Genomic DNA, 21,890 nt, shown 5'->3' on the forward strand with positions numbered 1-21,890 from the left:
AGAACTAACTAACCCTAGAAGGGAAAAGATAGACCTTTCTTGCCTCCAGAGAAAAGACCCCAAAAGTTGGATACAAGCCCCCAACAAATAATAACGGTGAGGTAAGGAGAAAAGACAAACATAAGAATGAACTAGATATTTAGCAAAGAGAGGCCCACTGACTAATAGCAGAATATAGTAAGACGACTTATATGGTCAGCAAAAACCCTATCAAAATATCCACGCTGGATATTCAAGAACCCCCGAACCGTCTAACGGCCCGGGGGGAGAACTCCAGCCTCCCTAGAGCTTCCAGCAAAATCAGGAATCACATTTAGTACAAGCTGGACAAAAACTAAGAGCAAAGCAAATAACCAAAAAACAAGGAAGCAGGACTTAGCTTAATTTTGCAAGATCCAAGACCAGCAGACAGGAGCAAACAGAAAGGAACTGATTACAACGATGCCAGGCACAGGACTGAGAAACCAGGAAATTTATATAGCAACACCCCTGGACTAACGACCCAGGTGGGTGCCAAACTGAGGAAAGACAATCCCAGAGTCATATCACTAGTGACCACAAGAGGGAGCCCAAAAAGTCTAATTCACAACACTTATCATGTATCTCTGTATACAGGGAGCTCCCCCTAGTGGTGGCTGCAGACAGGATCTTATCACGTATCTCTGTATACAGGGAGCTCCCCCTAGTGGTGACTGCAGACTGGATCTTATCACGTATCTCTGTATACAGGGAGCTCCCCCTAGTGGTGGCTGCAGACAGGATCTTATCATGTATCTCTGTATACAGGGAGCTCCCCCTAGTGGTGACTGCAGACAGGATCTTATCATGTATCTCTGTATACAGGGAGCTCCCCCTAGTGGTGGCTGCAGACAGGATCTTATCATGTATCTCTGTATACAGGGAGCTCCCCCTAGTGGTGACTGCAGACAGGATCTTATCATGTATCTCTGTATACAGGGAGCTCCCCCTAGTGGTGACTGCAGACTGGATCTTATCATGTATCTCTGTATACAGGGAGCTCCCCCTAGTGGTGACTGCAGACAGGATCTTATCATGTATCTCTGTATACAGGGAGCTCCCCCTAGTGGTGGCTGCAGACAGAATCTTATCATGTATCTCTGTATACAGGGAGCTCCCCCTAGTGGTGGCTGCAGACATAATCTTATCATGTATTTCTGTATACAGGGAGCTCCCCCTAGTGGTGACTGCAGACAGGATCTTATCATGTATCTCTGTATACAGGGAGCTCCCCCTAGTGGTGGCTGCAGACAGAATCTTATCATGTATCTCTGTATACAGGGAGCTCCCCCTAGTGGTGGCTGCATACAGTATCTTATCATGTATCTCTGTATACAGGGAGCTCCCTCTAGTGGTGGCTGCAGACAGGATCTTATCATGTATCTCTGTATACAGGGAGCTCCCCCTAGTGGTGGCTGCAGACAGGATCTTATGTGTCTCTGTATACAGGGAGCTCCCCCTAGTGGTGGCTGCAGACAGGATTTTATCATGTATCTCTGTATACAGGGAGCTCCCCCTAGTGGTGACTGCAGACAGGATCTTATCACGTATCTGTATACAGGGAGCTCCCCCTAGTGGTGGCTTCAGAGTTAGAAGTAAACTTTACATTCAAAAATATACTCATTACATTATCTCATTAATTCTTTGTTATGACAGATGATATACAAAGCTGTATGGGTAGGGAAATGAACTAACACTAACATTTTATACAGAACTCTTTGGTACTATTTTTATTGAAATTACTTTGCAGGTAAAATGTTTACAGCGCGCACTCAGCAGATTATTGTGACACTGAGTTTACAATGCGGATTATACAGTTCTCTGATGTCACTGCTGTTGCAGTGGAAGTGATGGCTGCTGGCAGCTCTGTGTACAAGCTCCTTCATTTCTCTCAGGCTTCTGATCTGCGGAGATTCGCGGTGGAGGAAACATCATTTGAACTTTTATCAGTTGCACATGCACAAAACAACAATCAAAGTTGATTTACTGACTTTATTTACTACAAGTGCTGGTTCCTAATTACTCTAAGCTGTGTATTCTTCTCTGCCGCCGGCGCTGACAGTCGCTTCTCAGCTGCAGCAGAAGAGCCATCAGTTCTGCTCTTGTGAGACTATAGAGATACATTGTGTCCTATGGACTAAACATTCATTACTGTGAGACTACAGAAATACTACAAAGGGCAAAGAGTGAAGAAGTCCTGCATCTCTCCACAGCGCTACTAATGATCACAGGACAATGGGACGATGGATTCTCAGGGGAATCATCTTCATTCTGTCATATCCTGCAATATGATAACACAGTAATCAGTCATACGATAATGATGACATACGACACACATTTTTTAAATTCCATTATTTTATTCTTTTTAGTGCTCTAACCCCGTCATGGAGCACAGACTTCATCTTGCAGGAGCTACTATAATACTGCCCCTATGTACAAGAATATAACTACTATAATACTGCTCCTATGTACAAGAATATAACTACTATAATACTGCTCCTATGTACAAGAATATAACTACTATAATACTGCTCCTATGTACAAGAATATAACTACTATAATACTGCTCCTATGTACAAGAATATAACTACTATAATACTGCCCCTATGTACAAGAATATAACTACTATAATACTGCCCCCTATGTACAAGAATATAACTACTATAATACTGCTCCTATGTACAAGAATATAACTACTATAATACTGCTCCTATGTACAAGAATATAACTACTATAATACTGCCCCCTATGTACAAGAATATAACTACTATAATACTGCTCCTATGTACAAGAATATAACTACTATAATACAGCTCCCTATGTACAAGAATATAACTACTATAATACTGACCCTATGTACAAGAATACAACTACTATAATACTGCCCCTATGTACAAGAATATAACTACTATAATACTGCCCCTATGTACAAGAATATAACTACTATAATACAGCTCCCTATGTACAAGAATATAACTACTATAATACTGACCCTATGTACAAGAATATAACTACTATAATACTGCTCCTATGTAGAAGAATATATCTACTATAATACTGCTCCTATATATAAGAATATAACTACTATAATACTGCTCCTATGTACAAGAATATAACTACTATAATACTGCTCCTATGTACAAGAATATAACTACTATAATACTGCCCCTATGTACAAGAATATAACTACTATAATACTGCCCCTATGTACAAGAATATAACTACTATAATACTGCCCCTATGTACAAGAATATAACTACTATAATACAGCTCCCTATGTACAAGAATATAACTACTATAATACTGCCCCTATGTACAAGAATATAACTACTATAATACTGCCCCTATGTACAAGAATATAACTACTATAATACTGCTCCTATGTACAAGAATATAACTACTATAATACTGCCCCTATGTACAAGAATATAACTACTATAATACTGCTCCTATGTACAAGAATATAACTACTATAATACTGCTCCTATGTACAAGAATATAACTACTATAATACAGCTCCATATGTACAAGAATATAACTACTATAATACTGACCCTATGTACAAGAATATAACTACTATAATACTGCTCCTATATACAAGAATATATCTACTATAATACTGCCTCTATGTACAAGAATATAACTACTATAACACTGCTCCTATGTACAAGAATATAACTACTATAATACTGCCCCTATGTACAAGAATATAACTACTATAATACTGCTCCTATGTACAAGAATATAACTACTATAATACTGCTCCTATGTACAAGAATATAACTACTATAATACTGCCCCTATGTACAAGATTATAACTACTATAATACTGCCCCCTATGTACAAGAATATTACTATAATACTGCCCCTATGTACAAGAATATAACTACTATAATACTGCTCCTATGTACAAGAATATAACTACTATAACACTGCTCCTATGTACAAGAATATAACTACTATAATACTGCTCCTATATACAAGAATATATCTACTATAATACTGCCTCTATGTACAAGAATATAACTACTATAACACTGCTCCTATGTACAAGAATATAACTACTATAATACAGCTCCCTATGTACAAGAATATAACTACTATAATACTGCTCCTATGTACAAGAATATAACTACTATAACACTGCTCCTATGTACAAGAATATAACTACTATAATACTGCTCCTATATACAAGAATATATCTACTATAATACTGCCTCTATGTACAAGAATATAACTACTATAACACTGCTCCTATGTACAAGAATATAACTACTATAATACAGCTCCCTATGTACAAGAATATAACTACTATAATACTGCTCCTATGTACAAGAATATAACTACTATAATACTGCTCCTATATACAAGAATATAACTACTATTATACTGCCCCTATGTACAAGAATATAACTACTATAATACTGCCCCTATGTACAAGATTATAACTACTATAATACTGCTCCTATGTACAAGAATATAACTACTATAATACTGCCCCCTATGTACAAGAATATGACTACTATAATACTGCTCCTATGTACAAGAATATATCTACTATAATACTGCCCCCTATGTACAAGAATATATATATATACTATAATACTGGCCCCTATGTACAAGAATATAACTACTATAATACTGCTCCTATGTACAGGAATATAACTACTATAATTCTGCCCCCTATGTACAAGAATATAACTACTATAATACTGCTCCTATGTACAAGAATATAACTACTATAATACTGCACCTATGTTTAAGAATGTAATTACTGTTTTTACACTTGATGTCTTCTACGATGTTCTATGTTTTATATTCCTTCCTTATGTGGACTGTTACCTGGGGGTTACCATTGTCCGGGCGCATTTTCTCCATGTTAGGTGAGATTCCTCCAAGACCAGTGAAAGCCCCGTTTCGGACACGATCTCGTTCCTTCTTCCCTCTGTGATGTTTGCGTCTCTTGTTGTGTCCGATCTCTGGATCCTCGGTCTGTGTTGACAATAAATAGGCGGTTTTGCGCGTTAGCTCTATATTGCCGTTTCTTGCTGCATATAAACCTTGCACTACTGTGAGTGTACAGCAGGGGGCGCACAGTGGAGAAAGTCAGATGTGGACACTCTGGAGAGCTGATTTGGCCACTACTGGTCCCGGCGATCACTTGATCACTGGTGATTGCTGTCTGTTATCTCTATATTTACTTTTAATGAATCAAAAGGGGGGTGAATTTATCTTTTGTATTTTTTTTTTATAGTTTTAAAAACCTTTTTTTCACTTGTAACTGTATTTAGCTTGAACCTGTGATCGTCTGATCGCTCGCACTATACACAGTGATTCCATAGTAGAGCTCTGTGCAGCAAACGTCATGGTCTAGTGCTAAACGCTGGCTTCCACAAGAGGATTGTAATGAGTCGTGGTGGTCTTCAGTAGACCCCCAGCTGAGGTCATGGAATGATGGGAAAGATGTGGACATCGAAATATCAGAAATATGACATAGAACGTTACTGTATATTATATGTTGTGAAGGGGTTAAAAAAATGCAAATAAATGATTGGCTGAAAACATTTAGAAACTCCAAACCCCCACCACACGTGAGCACTAAAGAAAGCTAGAAAAGAAATCCGATGAACACAAAGGACGAACAGGTGAAAAACACGAAAAACCAGACAAAGAAAGACACAAATGCAAAGTTACAGAACGTTTGATTGCAACGTTGAATGATTAACCCTTTGTGATCCTGCCTGAGATTCTACTGCAGGGAGCGTGCATGACCGGATAGTGGGCATGCATTACCGGATAGTGGGCGTGCATTACCGGATAGTGGGCGTGGATTACAGGGTAGTGGGCGTGGATTACCGGATAGTGGGCGTGGATTACCGGATAGTGGGCGTGCATTACCGGATAGTGGGCGTGCATTACCGGATAGTGGGCGTGGATTACCGGATAGTGGGCGTGGATTACCGGATAGTGGGCGTGGATTACCGGATAGTGGGCGTGGATTACCGGATAGTGGGCGTGCATTACCAGATAGTGGGCGTGCATTACCGGATAGTGGGCGTGCATTACCGGATAGTGGGTGTGCATTACCGGATAGTGGGCGTGCATTACCGGATAGTGGGCGTGCATTACCGGATAGTGGGCGTGCATTACTGGATAGTGGGCGTGCATTACCGGATAGTGGGCGTGCATTACCGGATAGTGGGCGTGCATTACCGGATAGTGGGCGTGCATTATCGGATAGTGGGCGTGCATTACCGGATAGTGGGCGTGCATTACCGGATAGTGAGCATGTATTACCGGATAGTGGGCGTGCATTACCGGATAGTGGGCGTGCATTACCGGATAGTGGGCGTGCATTACCGGATAGTGGGCGTGCATTACCGGATAGTGGGCGTGCTTGTGGCCCTTGTTTCTTCTCCTCTTTTCTTTATTCTTTGACTTCAGATACTTCTTTATTTTCACATGTTCTTCTGTGTCCTGTACAAGAAAAATGAGTGATCTATAGTAACACTGTGACAGAGTATTTCAGGAGAGGAGTGTGCTGATCTCGTGTGAGGTCACAGTGTCGCAGAGTCAGTCCAGCAGCACAGAGAATTTCAGGATGGGAGTGTGCTGATCTCATGTGAGGTCACAGTGTCGCAGAGTCAGTCCAGCAGCACAGAGTATTTCAGGAGGAGTGTGCTGATCTCGTGTGAGGTCACAGTGTCGCAGAGTCAGTCCAGCAGCACAGAGAATTTCAGGATGGGAGTGTGCTGATCTCATGTGAGGTCACAGAGTCAGTCCAGCAGCACAGAGTATTTCAGGAGAGGAGTTCAACAGATAAAGGGATGTTTCTAGGAGGCTTTATATGGCAGAGTCTCTGTCTTATGTTGGATGTTAAATGGAAGGGGACAATTTGGATATGATACATTACAAGGTCCCCAGCAGCACAGAGCATGTCAGGACTGTTGTGTTCTGCTGAGGACCTGTCATTTCTGGGAGATGCTTCATCTAAATCTGCAGTTTTCAGATACTTCCATGAGGTGCAGTACCATTTCTCACCACTCATCCCAACAAGTTTTTCAATAGACACTAGTGGAACAGCGCCCCCAGAGGATAATTTATCACAAACCTAACGCAAGCACTGGACTGATCCATGTGAAGCACATTTTCACTTTTAATATCTTTATTTTCTCTATGTTCAGTCTGTTTTATCCCCAGATTCAGTTTTCACTGGATTCCAGATACGTGACGACTCTCAGGATGCGGTGAAGGCAAAGATAGAAATTCCCTATTAGTAAGAACACAAGTCTGCAGATGTTTAATGTCCTATTTCCTCTCATTAATCTTAGATGCTCTTGTCTGTTTCTCGCTTTGTTTACAGGCTTTTTGTTAAATCCAGATGTCGCCCTTCAAGAACCAGCTGGGGCCTGTCGTCTGCTCACTTCGTGTTCTGCAAAAATGAAGGAGGAATTTCCCTGTGGGCGTTGGTCCTATTGCTCAAGAGAAAGAGACCCCGACAGTATTAGGATCCATATATGAGGGTGTATATCCCCTATGTAGCAGCAATATGGGGGGGGCACTGCACACCTGGCTTTTGAAAAGGGTCTCCGCTAATCGTGATGCTTCCAGCTCTTGTAGAAAAAGTAACATATCCAAATCTCGCCAGGATCTGCAGAGAACCCTTTTGCCATTTTAAGCCAGCAACCTAATGATTTTAATAGAGTTCCCCTTTAAATATCATGGAAGAGCGCCATGTCTATTCCTCTCCATGCGGTCAAAGGAGAAGTGACTGAGGGGTGTGGCTTCAGCTCTCACTTCTGATTGGTCAGGTCACTTACAGTGTCCTGAAGTCATCATCTGTCCCTTTAAGAGCAAGAATTAGAACCTCAGGGCCACAGCTATAGGGGCAGCACTGAGCCCTCCACTAAGGGGGCAAAGGTCTGTGTTATGTAATGGCACATAATACGTGGGGGCCCCAGATTTAGAATTAGGGCCCCTGGATCACGTGTTACCCCTCCTGTCTGCTTCTCGTCTTCACATCAGCAGGCTTTCAGTCTTACTTACCCGATTATGTCGCACAGTCGGGTTGAACTTATTCAATTCCTCCTGAAACATCAAATATAAATATAAAAGTAACAACGATTAACAGACAGGTCCATTTAATATAATAATATTATATTAATAATACAAAATCTGAAGATTTACATATTTATACACAGGAATAATGCAATAGATAAGACAAGTGAGGAGAAGCAGAACTATTATTATGGGAGAGGGATAAACAGTTATGTCCATAAATAGTGGAACAGTTCATAGATAAGGAGTGTAAAAGTTTTATTGTCCTCTGATTGGGGTCTGGTCCATGGTTCTGATGCCCCCACAAGGTCTGAGGAGCAAATTCATTAGTTTATGTAGAAAGACATAAATCCATGCGACACATTCATTCCTGCACTGAGTGTCACCAGTCGTCATCAGTTTATATTCCCAGATCCTTCTGTCTCTCCGGCATTTGAAGTTTCCTTTTAATACCAGTAATTTCATGTCCATGGTGCTGTGATCAGGGATACAAAAATGTTTGGCCACAGGTAGATCCATTCTTTTTTCTCTTATTGTATGGCGGTGAGAGTTCATCCTTGTTCTCAGTTTCTGCCCTGTCTCCCCCACATACAGACCCCCAGTTGGACATCTAGTACAAATAATTAGGTACACCACATTAGAAGTGACGCAGCTGAATGTACCTGGGATCTTGTAGTCCTGATGTGAGTTGTGATCTTTATCTTGTCCGTGGTCATTATAAGTGGACAGGTTTTACATGTTTTCTGGTTGCAAGGAAAGGTTCCTGCAGCTGTTGGAGAGGACAGGGAGCTTCTGACAATGATACTTCTAAGATTTGGGGGCTGCCTAAACACAGTAGTGGAGGGTCTGGAAAAATGGATGTAATCGGGCATCTTTTTGTAGTAAAGGTTGTAATTTCCGTGCAGCTCCCCTTAGCACCTCCAGATTTGGATTGTAGGTGACTACTAGAGGCACCCGGTTATTCTCTTCTTTAGCTTTGTATAGATGTGTATAGCTTTGGACAGGGATGAACACCTTGGTGGCCTCAGAAAGACCTTTTTGAATCAGGGCGACCATCCAAGAACAATTCAAAACCAAATTACAAGAGCAACTAGAATATCAAGGAATCACCTGCTACATTATGTACAATAACAAATTGTATTGTGGTACCGTGTTAGCCACAATTCACATTGACCTGCTACATTACAAAGCTAAAGAAGAAAATAACCGGGTACCTCTAGTAGTCACCTATAATCCAAATCTGGAGGCGCTAAGGGGAGCTGCCCGGAAATTACAACCTTTACTACAAAAAGATGCCCGATTACAATTCATATTTCCAGTCCCCCCACTACTGTGTTTTAGGCAGCCCCCAAATCTAAGAAGCATCATTGTCAGAAGCTCCCTGTCCTCTCCAACAGCTGCAGGAACCTTTCCCTGCAACCAGAAAAAATGTAAAACCTGTCCATTTATAATGACCACGGACAAGATAAAGATCACAACTCACATCAGGACTACAAGATCCCAGGTACTTTCAGTTGCATCACATCTAGTGGGGTGTACCTAATTATATGTACGAAGTGTCTGACTGGGGGAGACAGGGCAGAAACTGAGAACAAGGATGAACTCTCATCGCCACACAAAAGAAAAAAGATAGATTTACACGTGGCCAAACATTGTTTTTTCCCTGATCACAACACCATGGACATAAAGTTACTGGTATTAAAAGGAAACTTCAAATCTCAGAGAGACAGAAGGATCTGGGAATATAAACTTACTAGGCTGTGGCCCGATTCTAACGCATCGGGTATTCTAGAATATGCATGTCCCCGTAGTATATGGACAATGATGATTCCAGAATTCGCGGCAGACTGTGCCCGTCGCTGATTGGTCGAGGCAACCTTTATGACACCTTTATGGCGGCCTCGACCAATCAGAGACGTGGGATTTCCAGGACCGACAGACAGACAGAAAAACCCTTAGACAATTATATATATAGATGACGACTGGTGACACTCTCAGTGCAGGAATGAATGTGTCGCATGGATTTATGTATTTCTACATCAACTAAGGAATTAGCTCCTCAGACCTTGTGGGGGCATCAGAACATAGAACCAGACCCCAGAGGACAATAAAACTTTCACACTCCTTATCTATGAACTGTTCCAATATTTACGGCCACAACTGTTTCTCCCTCTCCCATAATGATAGTTCTGCTTCAGTCACTCGTCTTATCTATTGCATTATTCCTGTGTATAAATATGTGACTCTTCCGATTTTGTATTATTCTCTGCCTGATGAAGAGACCTGAGTAGTATCGAAAGCTGCAATTTGTTACCATCTTTTCAGTTCGCCATTAAAAGGTATCAACCACTGAGGACTCTCAAATCTAAATATTTTTCAACCAGGTCCAGAAACTTATGGAAGCCTGAAAGTCTGACATTTCTTCTCCGGAGGGCTACTACGGGGCGCAGCGTCCACAAAAAGGATCAGTGGATGCCCTTCAATGAAACCTAGAGATGATCCACATTGCTTCAACTCCCACCCCCCACCCCGCCCATGTCCACCAGGAGCCAAAGTCAGAGTTACAGAAAGTTACAGAAAGTTACAGAAAGTTAGTTATATTAAGTGAAAAAGTGACAGAACTAAGATCCGGTCATTTGCCCCTCATGGCCGCACACGTGCACAGCCCCTGCCGTACCGCCATGTGGGGAGTGAGAAGTCACCATGTACCTCTGTGAGTGGAGGATTTTTAGGAAGCTTGTGTGAAAGGATGGTTGTGATTGGCTGCATGCTGGGAATTGTAGTCTCACAATAGAAAAGTTGGAGGTCGAGGACGCTACTTACCCTTTTAATCAAAGCCGTGAAACATCCATTACATCTCTTCGGTTTCCCTTGTCGATTGGAGGATTCCTTAGTGCCCTGTAAGAGATGATGGGAGTATTACAGATCGGTTGCCGGCGCCGTTCCGCCTGTGCGCTGCTGCACACTGACCCTTTTCTCCCTCGGCTTGGACGGTCTCGCCAGGGTGCTCCATGCTCCCGTTTTCCTGGGTGGTTTACTTTTCTTTCCTCCCGTTGATCGGATGTCTCGGTTCTTCACAAAATCATCCTGAAAAAAAATCATAAAATATATCACTCCCATCATCCACAGACAGCACACTATGTATCACTCCCATCATCCACAGACAGCACACAATGTATCACTCCCATCATCCACAGACAGCACACTATGTATCACTCCCATCATCCACAGACAGCACACAATGTATCACTCCCATCATCCACAGACAGCACACAATGTATCACTCCCATCATCCACAGACAGCACACAATGTATCACTCCCATCATCCACAGACAGCACACTATGTATCACTCCCATCATCCACAGACAGCACACAATGTATCACTCCCATCATCCACAGACAGCACACTATGTATCACTCCCATCATCCACAGACAGCACGCAATGTATCACTCCCATCATCCACAGACAGCACACTATGTATCACTCCCATCATCCACAGACAGCACGCAATGTATCACTCCCATCATCCACAGACAGCACGCAATGTATCACTCCCATCATCCACAGACAGCACGCAATGTATCACTCCCATCACCCACAGACAGCACACAATGTATCACTCCCATCATCCACAGACAGCACACTATGTATCACTCCCATCATCCACAGACAGCACACTATGTATCACTCCCATCATCCACAGACAGCACACAATGTATCACTCCCATCATCCACAGACAGCACACTATGTATCACTCCCATCATCCACAGACAGCACACAATGTATCACTCCCATCATCCACAGACAGCACACTATGTATCACTCCCATCATCCACAGACAGCACGCAATGTATCACTCCCATCATCCACAGACAGCACGCAATGTATCACTCCCATCATCCACAGACAGCACACAATGTATCACTCCCATCATCCACAGACAGCACACAATGTATCACTCCCATCATCCACAGACAGCACACAATGTATCACTCCCATCATCCACAGAGCACACAATGTATCACTCCCATCATCCACAGACCGCACGCAATGTATCACTCCCATCATCCATGGACAGCACACAATGTATCACTCCCATCATCTCTGGATCTCACACAGCGTATCACTCCCATCATCCCTGATCATGCAAAATGTAAATCTGTCTCTGTTGACCCTAGCGACCAATCACAGCACAGTTTTCATTTAGCAGAGAAAATTGTAAGCTATAAGTTGCACTGTGATTGGTCGCTTTGGGCAATAGAGGCAGAACTACTTTTTGGCACTTTTCAAGGAGACTCTGCCCCTCTCTCCGAGTCCCCATCCCTCCTTGTGTCTGTCTCATGTCACGCTCTCTCTATATCATCCCTCTTTCCCTCTCTATCCAAGACTTATAATAAGGCTGCGCTCTCTCTTTCCCTCTATCCAGGACCTATAAGGCTGCGCTCTCTCTGTCGCTCTCTGTCCAAGACCTATAAGGCTGCGCTCTCTCTGTCACTCTTTATCCAGGACCTCTAATAAGGCTGCACTCTCTCTCTGTCGCTCTCTATCCAGGATTTATAATAAGGCTGCGCTCTCTCTGTCCCTCTCTATCCAGGACCTATAAGGCTGCACTCTCTCTGTCTCTCTCTATCCAGGACCTATAAGGCTGCGCTCTCTGTCGCTCTCTATCCAGAACCTATAAGGCTGCGCTCTCTCTGTCCCTCTCTATCCAGGACCTCTAATAAGGCTGCGCTCTCTCTGTCGCTCTCTATCCAGGACCTATAAGGCTGCGCTCTCTCTGTCCCTCTCTATCCAGAACCTATAAGGCTGCGCTCTCTCTGTCCCTCTCTATCCAGGACCTATAAGGCTGCGCTCTCCCTGTCGCTCTCTATCCAGGACCTATAAGGCTGCGCTCTTTCTTTCCCTCTCTATCCAGGACCTATAAGGCTGCGCTCTCTCTGTCGCTCTCTATCCAGGACCTATAAGGCTGCGCTCTTTCTTTCCCTCTCTATCCAGGACCTATAAGGCTGCGCTCTCTCTGTCGCTCTCTATCCAGGACCTATAAGGCTGCGCTCTTTCTTTCCCTCTCTATCCAGAACCTTCTGGGGGAAATTGCCCTGTCGCTCTCTATCCAGGACCTATAAGGCTGCGCTCTCTCTGTCCCTCTCTATCCAGGACCTCTAATAAGGCTGCGTTCTCTGTAGCTCTCTATCCAGGACCTATAAGGCTGCACTCTCTCTGTTCCTCTCTATCCAGGACCTCTAATAAGGCTGCGCTCTCTCTGTCGCTCTCTATCCAGGACCTATAAGGCTGCACTCTGTCGCTCTCTATCCAGGACCTCTAGTAAGGCTGCGCTCTCTCTCAGTCATGTCCTGTGGCCATTGTGGTTACTTACCTGGACTCTCTCATTTGCAGCTTCTTTCTCGGACTCCTCCAGGTCCTGATGAGACGCTGCCACCAACAAGAGGCCCAGAGCGACGCAGCCCAGAACCAGCAGCGCCCTCATCTCCGCGACTCTGCGCTCCCCGCTAAAAACAATGCAAAAGTCTGAAGCAGCCGCAGCCGCAGCCCCTCCCCCTCTTCCCGTGAATGAGCCGCCGGCACCAAACCCCGGACCCTCCCCCTCTGTACTAAGCCACTTATGGGGGCAACATCTGTGGAGAATGCAGTGTACCCCCAACAGAGCAAGGAGGGCAGTACTGTATCACACAGGAGAGGATTAGATACACAGCAGTCAGTATCACACAGGACAGGATTAGATACACGGCTCAGCAGACAGTATCACACAGGAGAGGATTAGATACACGGCTCAGCAGACAGTATCACACAGGAGAGGATTAGATACACAGCTCAGCAGACAGTATCACACAGGATAGGATTAGATACACAGCTCAGCAGACAGTATCACACAGGAGAGGATTAGATACACGGCTCAGCAGACAGTATCACACAGGAGAGGCTTAGATACACGGCTCAGCAGACAGTATCACACGATAGGATTAGATACACGGCTCAGCAGACAGTATCACACAGGAGAGGATTAGATACACAGCTCAGCAGTCAGTATCACACAGGAGAGGATTAGATACACAGCTCAGCAGTCAGTATCACACAGGAGAGGATTAGATACACAGCTCAGCAGACAGTATCACACAGGATAGGATTAGATACACGGCTCAGCAGTCAGTATCACACAAGAGAGGATTAGATACACAGCTCAGCAGACAGTATCACACAGGATAGGATTAGATACACAGCTCAGCAGACAGTATCACACAGGAGAGGATTAGATACACGGCTCAGCAGACAGTATCACACAGGAGAGGCTTAGATACACGGCTCAGCAGACAGTATCACACGATAGGATTAGATACACGGCTCAGCAGACAGTATCACACAGGAGAGGATTAGATACACAGCTCAGCAGTCAGTATCACACAGGAGAGGATTAGATACACAGCTCAGCAGTCAGTATCACACAGGAGAGGATTAGATACACAGCTCAGCAGACAGTATCACACAGGATAGGATTAGATACACGGCTCAGCAGTCAGTATCACACAGGAGAGGATTAGATATACGGCTCAGCAGACAGTATCACACAGGACAGGATTAGATACACGGCTCAGCAGTCAGTATCACACAGGAGAGGATTAGATACACGGCTCAGCAGACAGTATCACACAGGAGAGGATTAGATACACGGCTCAGCAGACAGTATCACACAGGAGAGGATTAGATACACGGCTCAGCAGACAGTATCACACAGGATAGGATTAGATACACGGCTCAGCAGACAGTATCACACAGGACAGGATTAGATACACGGCTCAGCAGTCAGTATCACACAGGAGAGGATTAGATACACGGCTCAGCAGACAGTATCACACAGGATAGGATTAGATACACGGCTCAGCAGTCAGTATCACACAGGATAGGATTAGATACACGGCTCAGCAGTCAGTATCACACAGGAGAGGATTAGATACACGGCTCAGCAGACAGTATCACACAGGATAGGATTAGATATACAGCTCAGCAGTCAGTATCACACAGGATAGGATTAGATACACGGCTCAGCAGTCAGTATCACACAGGATAGGATTAGATACATAGCTCAGCAGTCAGTATCACACAGGAGAGGATTAGATACACGGCTCAGCAGTCAGTATCACACAGGAGAGGATTAGATACACGGCTCAGCAGACAGTATCACACAGGAGAGGATTAGATACACGGCTCAGCAGTCAGTATCACACAGGAGAGGATTAGATACATGGCTCAGCAGACAGTATCACACAGGATAGGATTAGATATACAGCTCAGCAGTCAGTATCACACAGGATAGGATTAGATACACGGCTCAGCAGTCAGTATCACACAGGATAGGATTAGATACATAGCTCAGCAGTCAGTATCACACAGGATAGGATTAGATACACGGCTCAGTAGACAGTATCACACAGGAGAGGATTAGATATACGGCTCAGCAGACAGTATCACACAGGAGAGGATTAGATACACGGCTCAGCAGCCAGTATCACACAGCGTAGGGTTAGATACACGGCTCAGCAGTCAGTATCACACAGGATAGGATTAGATATACAGCTCAGCAGTCAGTATCACACAGGATAGGATTAGATACACAGCTCAGCAGTCAGTATCACACAGGATAGGATTAGATACACAGCTCAGCAGACAGTATCACACAGGATAGGATTAGATACACGGCTCAGCAGACAGTATCGCACAGGATAGGATTAGATACACGGCTCAGCAGACAGTATCACACAGGAGAGGATTAGATACACGGCTCAGCAGCCAGTATCACACAGCGTAGGGTTAGATACATGGCTCAGCAGACAGTATCACACAGGATAGGATTAGATACACAGCTCAGCAGTCAGTATCACATAGGATAGGATTAGATACACGGCTCAGCAGACAGTATCACACAGGATAAGATTAGATACACGGCTCGGCAGTCAGTATCACACAGGATAGGACTAGATACATGGCTCAGCAGTCAGTATCACACATGAGAGGATTAGATACACAGTTCAGCAGACAGTATCATACAGGATAGGATTAGATACACAGCTCAGCAGACAACATCACACAGGATAGGATTAGATACACGGCTCAGCAGTCAGTATCACACAGGAGAGGATTAGATACACAGCTCAGCAGACAGTATCACACAGGAGAGGATTAGATACACGGCTCAGCAGACAGTAACACACAGGATAGGATTAGATACACAGCTCAGCAGTCAGTATCACACAGGATAGGATTAGATACACGGCTCAGCAGCCAGTATCACATAGCATAGGGTTAGATACACGTCTCAACAGACAGTATCACACAGGATAGGATTAGATACAGCTCAGCAGACAGTATCACACAGGATAGGATTAGATACACGGCTCAGCAGCCAGTATCACACAGCGTAGGGTTAGATACATGGCTCAGCAGACAGTATCACACAGGATAGGATTAGATACACGGCTCAGCAGACAGTATCACACAGGATAGGATTAGATACACGGCTCAGCAGCCAGTATCACACAGCGTAGGGTTAGATACACGGCTCAGCAGCCAGTATCACACAGGATAGGATTACACTATGTTCCAAATTATTATGCAAATTACATTTTTCTCGGCTTTTCCTAAATGGTCGGTGCAAATGACAGTCAGTCTAATAAGTCATCACCCGTTAGATTATACATCGAATTTTATTGAAGAAACCTCCCAGTGATAACAGTATAATCTCCAAAATGAATAAAACCCCACAATGCACTGTTCCAAATTATTAGGCCCAGTAGAATTTCTAAACATTTGATATAAAGAACTGAAAATGCTCATTTGTGGAATTTGCAGCATTAGGAGGTCACATTCACTGAACCAAAAAGCTATTTACCTCCAGAACCTCCTAACAGGCCAAGTTACATGTAACATAGGACCCTTCTTTGATGTCACCTTCACAATTCTCGCCTCCATTGAACTTGTGAGTTTTTGGAGAGTTTCTGCTTGTGTTTCTTCCCTCCCAGAGCTGCTGTTTTGATGTGAACGGCCTCCCACCCTCATAGATCTTTTGCTTGATGATTCTCCAAAGGTTCTCTATAGGGTTGAGGTCAGGGGAAGATGGTGGCCGCACCATGAGTTTATCTCCTTTTATGCCCATAGCAGCCAATGACTCAGAGGTTTCTTTGCAGCATGAGATGGGGCATTGTCAGCATGAAGATGATTTTGCTCCTGAAGGCACGTTTCTGCTTTTTATACCATGGAGGAAAGTTGTCAGTCAGAAACGCTATATACTTTGCAGAGGTCATTTTCACACCTTCAGGAGCCTTAAAGGGCCCTACCAGCTGTTTCTCCATGATTCCGGCCCAAAACATGACTCCGCCACATCCTTGCTGACGTTACAGCCTTGTTGGGACATGGTGGCCATCCACCAACCATCCCCTACTCCATCCATCTGGACCGTCCAGGGTTGCTCGACACTCATCAGTAAACAAGACTGCTTGAATATTAGTCTTCATGTATGTCTGGGCCCAATACAACCGTTTCTGCTTGTGAAAACTGTTTAGGGGTGGCTGAATAGTAGGTTTATGCACCACAGCAAGCCTTTGAAGGAGCCTACACCTTGAGGTTCGAGGGACTCCAGAGGCACCAGCAGCTTCAAATATCTGTTTGCTGCTTTGTAATGGTATTTTGGCCGCTGCTCTCTTAATCCGATGAACTTGTCTGGCAGAAATCTTCCTCATTATGCCTTTATTTGCATGAACTCTGTCTATGCTCTGTTTCAGTCACAAATCTCATCAGAGTTAGATGATCACTCTTAAGTTTTCGTGAAATATCTAATGTTTTCATCCCCTCACCAAGGCATTGCACTATTTGATGCTCTTCAGCAGCAGAGAGATCCTTTTTATTTCCCATATTGCTTGAAACCTGTGACCTGCTTAATAATGTGGAATATCATTTTTGAGTAGTTTTCCTTTAATTAGAATCACCTGGAAAACTAATTATCACATGTGTTTAAGATTGATTTCAGTGATTCATTGAGCCCTGAGACACAATACCATGCATGAGCTTATTTGAAAAACAAAACAAATCTTTATGACACTTAAATCCAATTTGCATAATAATTTGGAACACAGTGTAGATACACAGCAGACAGTATCACACAGGACAGGATTAGATACACGGCTCAGCAGACAGTATCACACAGGATAGGATTAGATATACAGCTCAGCAGATAGTATCACACAGGACAGGATTAGATACACGGCTCAGCAGACAGTATCACACAGGACAGGATTAGATACACGGCTCAGCAGACAGTATCACACAGGAGAGGATTAGATACACAGCTCAGCAGACAGTATCACACAGGACAGGATTAGATACACGGCTCAGCAGACAGTATCACACAGGACAGGATTAGATACACGGCTCAGCAGACAGTATCACACAGGACAGGATTAGATACACGGCTCAGCAGACAGTATCACACAGGAGAGGATTAGATACACAGCTCAGCAGACAGTATCACACAGGATAGGATTAGATGCACGGCTCAGCAGACAGTATCACACAGGATAAGATTAGATACACAGATCAGCAGATAGTATCACGCAGGATAGGATTAGATACACGGCTCAGCAGATAGTATCACACGGGATAGGGTTAGATACACGGCTCAACAGACAGTATCACGCAGGACAGGATTAGATACACAGCTCAGCAGACAGTATCACACAGGATAGGATTAGATACACAGCTCAGCAGACAGTATCACGCAGGAGAGGATTAGATACACGGCTCAGCAGACAGTATCACACAGGAGAGGATTAGATACACGGCTCAGCAGACAGTATCACACAGGATAGGATTAGATACACAGCTCAGCAGACAGTATCACGCAGGACAGAATTAGATACACAGCTCAGCAGACAGTATCACACAGGATAGGATTAGATACACGGCTCAGCAGTCAGTATCACACAGGATAGGATTAGATACATGGCTCAGCAGTCAGTATCACACAGGATAGGATTAGATACACGGCTCAGCAGACAGTATCACACAGGAGAGGATTAGATACATGGCTCAGCAGTCAGTATCACACAGGATAGGATTAGATACAAAGCTTAGCAGTCAGTATCACACAGGAGAGGATTAGATACATAGCTCAGCAGTCAGTATCACACAGGAGAGGATTAGGTACACGGCTCAGCAGACAGTATCACACAGGACAGGATTAGATACACAGCTCAGCAGACAGTATCACACAGGATAGGATTATATACACGGCTCAGCAGTCAGTATCACACACAGGATAGGATTAGTTACACAGCTCAGCAGTCAGTATCACACAAGATAGGATTAGATACACAGCTCAGCAGACAGTATCACACAGGATAGGATTAGATACACAGCTCAGCAGTCAGTATCACACACAGGAAATGATTAGTTACACAGCTCAGCAGACAGTATCACATATAGGATTAGATACACAGCTCAGCAGATAGTATCACACAGGATAGGATTAGATACAGGGCTCAGCAGACAGTATCACACACAGGATAGGATTAGATACAAAGCTTAGCAGACAGTATCACACAATAGGATTAGATACACGGCTCAGCAGTCAGTATCACACAGGATAGGATTAGATACACAGCTCAGCAGACAGTATCACACAATAGGATTAGATACACGGCTCAGCAGATAGCATCACACAGGATAGGATTATATACACGGCTCAGCAGTCAGTATCACACAGGAGAGGATTAGATACACAGCTCAGCAGACAGTATCACATAGGATAGGATTAGATACACGGCTCAGCAGACAGTATCACACAGGATAGGATTAGATACAGCTCAGCAGACAGTATCACACAGGATAGGATTAGATACAGCTCAGCAGACAGTATCATATAGGAGAGGATTAGATACACAGCTCAGCAGACAGTATCACACAGGATAGGATTAGATACAGCTCAGCAGACAGTATCACACAGGATAGGATTAGATACACAGCTCAGCAGACAGTATCACACAGGATAGGATTAGATACACAGCTCAGCAGACAGTATCACATATAGGATTAGATACACAGCTTAGCAGACAGTATCACACAATAGGATTAGATACACTGCTCAGGAGATGGTATCACAAATTATAGGATTAGATACACGGCTCAGGAGATGGTATCACAAATTATAGGATTAGATACACAGTTTAGCAGTCAGTATCACACATGATGAGATTAGATACTATCAGCTATCCAGATGCTGATTGTTGTCATTTGTTCTTTCCGCTTTCAGAAGTGCAATACATATAATAGCCACCAGGGGGCGCAGACCTGTGAACTCTGGGAATTGTAGTTTTCCAGATTTAATGAGCTATCAGGAAGTAGACAGCTGTGTGGAAGCAGTGCATGCTGGGAGGAGGCTGTGGCTCCTGGGCTCTGCACTATGCACAGCATTTAACCCTTGTACTGCAGGGTGCGGAGCAGCAGAGGTGACACAGAGACCCTGCAGCTTCCTGCTCCCATGTCACACAGATGTCACTCTGCAGCATCCCAGCCCCTGGCATCACTATGACCCCTGGGCAGGTATGTACCCATGATTGACTCTTTTCACCTTACTACCTACCAATAACCGGTGGATTATAAACTCAACCGTCTATCAGTAATAATAACTGATCTATGATCTCAGATAGTGAAGCCTGCATTATATCAGTGGCCACAGATAACGACCGATCACGTGCTGCTGCCAGCGCATAAATTGTTACATTAAGGCACCGGCCGAATTCCATTATTAGTAATAACGTAGAAAATTATACACTTTATATAAAGAACAATCCTACATAGCCATAGTGTTAATACATTACACTGCTAATCCAGTACTGATCCTGAGTTACATCCTGTATTATACCCCAGAGCTGCACTCACTATTCTGCTGGTGCAGTCACTGTGTACATACATTACATTACTGATCCTGAGTTACATCCTGTATTATACCCCAGAGCTGCACTCACTATTCTGCTGGTGCAGTCACTGTGTACATACATTACATTACTGATCCTGAGTTACATCCTGTATTATACCCCAGAGCTGCACTCACTATTCTGCTGGTGCAGTCACTGTGTACATACATTACTGATCCTGAGTTACATCCTGTATTATACCCCAGAGCTGCACTCACTATTCTGCTGGTGCAGTCACTGTGTACATACATTACTGATCCTGAGTTACATCCTGTATTATACTCCAGAGCTGCACTCACTATTCTGCTGGTGCAGTCACTGTATACATACATACATTACATTACTGATCCTGAGTTACATCCTGTATTATACCCCAGAGCTGCACTCACTATTCTGCTGGTGCAGTCACTGTGTACATACATTACATTACTGATCCTGAGTTACCTCCTGTGTTATACCCCAGAGCTGCACTCACTATTCTGCTGGTGCAGTCACTGTGTACATACATTACATTACTGATCCTGAGTTACATCCTGTATTATACTCCAGAGCTGCACTCACTATTCTGCTGGTGCAGTCACTGTGTACATACATTACATTACTGATCCTGAGTTACATCCTGCATTATACCCCAGAGCTGCACTCACTATTCTGCTGGTGCAGTCACTGTGTACATACATTACATTACTGATCCTGAGTTACATCCTGTATTATACCCCAGAGCTGCACTCACTATTCTGCTGGTGCAGTCACTGTGTACATACATTACATTACTGATCCTGAGTTACATCCTGTATTATACCCCAGAGCTGCACTCACTATTCTGCTGGTG

General features: G+C 43.8%; 2 protein-coding genes and 1 long non-coding RNA gene across 4 annotated transcripts in view; 2 read left to right on the plus strand and 1 right to left on the minus strand.

Annotated features, from left to right (window-relative positions):
- Window positions 1-7,518, plus strand: part of LOC143781357 (uncharacterized) — a 31,013-nt gene extending 23,495 nt beyond the window's left edge. Inside the window, exons 2-3 of the long non-coding RNA XR_013216675.1 lie at window positions 7,203-7,294; window positions 7,382-7,518. This is a non-coding gene — a long non-coding RNA (uncharacterized LOC143781357). The remainder of the gene's footprint in view (window positions 1-7,202; window positions 7,295-7,381) is intronic.
- LOC143781356 (uncharacterized) lies at window positions 1,721-13,615 on the minus strand. 2 transcript variants are annotated; one of them, XM_077267921.1, is made up of 7 exons: window positions 13,456-13,615; window positions 11,047-11,163; window positions 10,900-10,974; window positions 8,065-8,106; window positions 6,400-6,495; window positions 4,861-5,010; window positions 1,721-2,299 (listed from the first exon to the last, which is right to left on the minus strand). In XM_077267921.1, exons 1-7 carry the CDS (start codon window positions 13,564-13,566, stop codon window positions 2,285-2,287), a joined length of 606 nt encoding a protein of 201 aa, XP_077124036.1. In that variant the 5' UTR covers window positions 13,567-13,615; the 3' UTR covers window positions 1,721-2,284. The 2 variants fall into 2 exon arrangements, with proteins under 2 accessions (XP_077124036.1, XP_077124035.1); XM_077267920.1 differs by having other exon boundaries at window positions 6,379-6,495.
- Window positions 13,616-20,504: 6,889 nt separating this feature from the next.
- Window positions 20,505-21,890, plus strand: part of LOC143782218 (uncharacterized) — a 58,444-nt gene continuing 57,058 nt past the window's right edge. Inside the window, exon 1 of the mRNA XM_077269429.1 lies at window positions 20,505-20,684. Coding sequence (XP_077125544.1) covers window positions 20,634-20,684 — 51 coding nt within the window. The 5' untranslated portion in view covers window positions 20,505-20,633. The remainder of the gene's footprint in view (window positions 20,685-21,890) is intronic.

The sequence above is a fragment of the Ranitomeya variabilis genome, chromosome 6 (assembly GCF_051348905.1).
Source record: "Ranitomeya variabilis isolate aRanVar5 chromosome 6, aRanVar5.hap1, whole genome shotgun sequence".
Taxonomy (NCBI): domain Eukaryota; kingdom Metazoa; phylum Chordata; class Amphibia; order Anura; family Dendrobatidae; genus Ranitomeya; species Ranitomeya variabilis.

Excerpts from the sequence above, each read along its gene's own strand:
- LOC143781356 (XM_077267920.1), bottom strand. The coding sequence starts at position 13,566 with ATGAGGGCGCTGCTGGTTCTGGGCTGCGTCGCTCTGGGCCTCTTGTTG. Across the intron at positions 6,496-8,064 it reads CGACTGTGCGACATAATCGG|GACACAGAAGAACATGTGAA; the intron begins GTAAGTAAGACT and ends TTTCTTGTACAG. Across the intron at positions 5,011-6,378 it reads TAATGCACGCCCACTATCCG|ACCGAGGATCCAGAGATCGG; the intron begins GTAATGCACGCC and ends TTGTCAACACAG.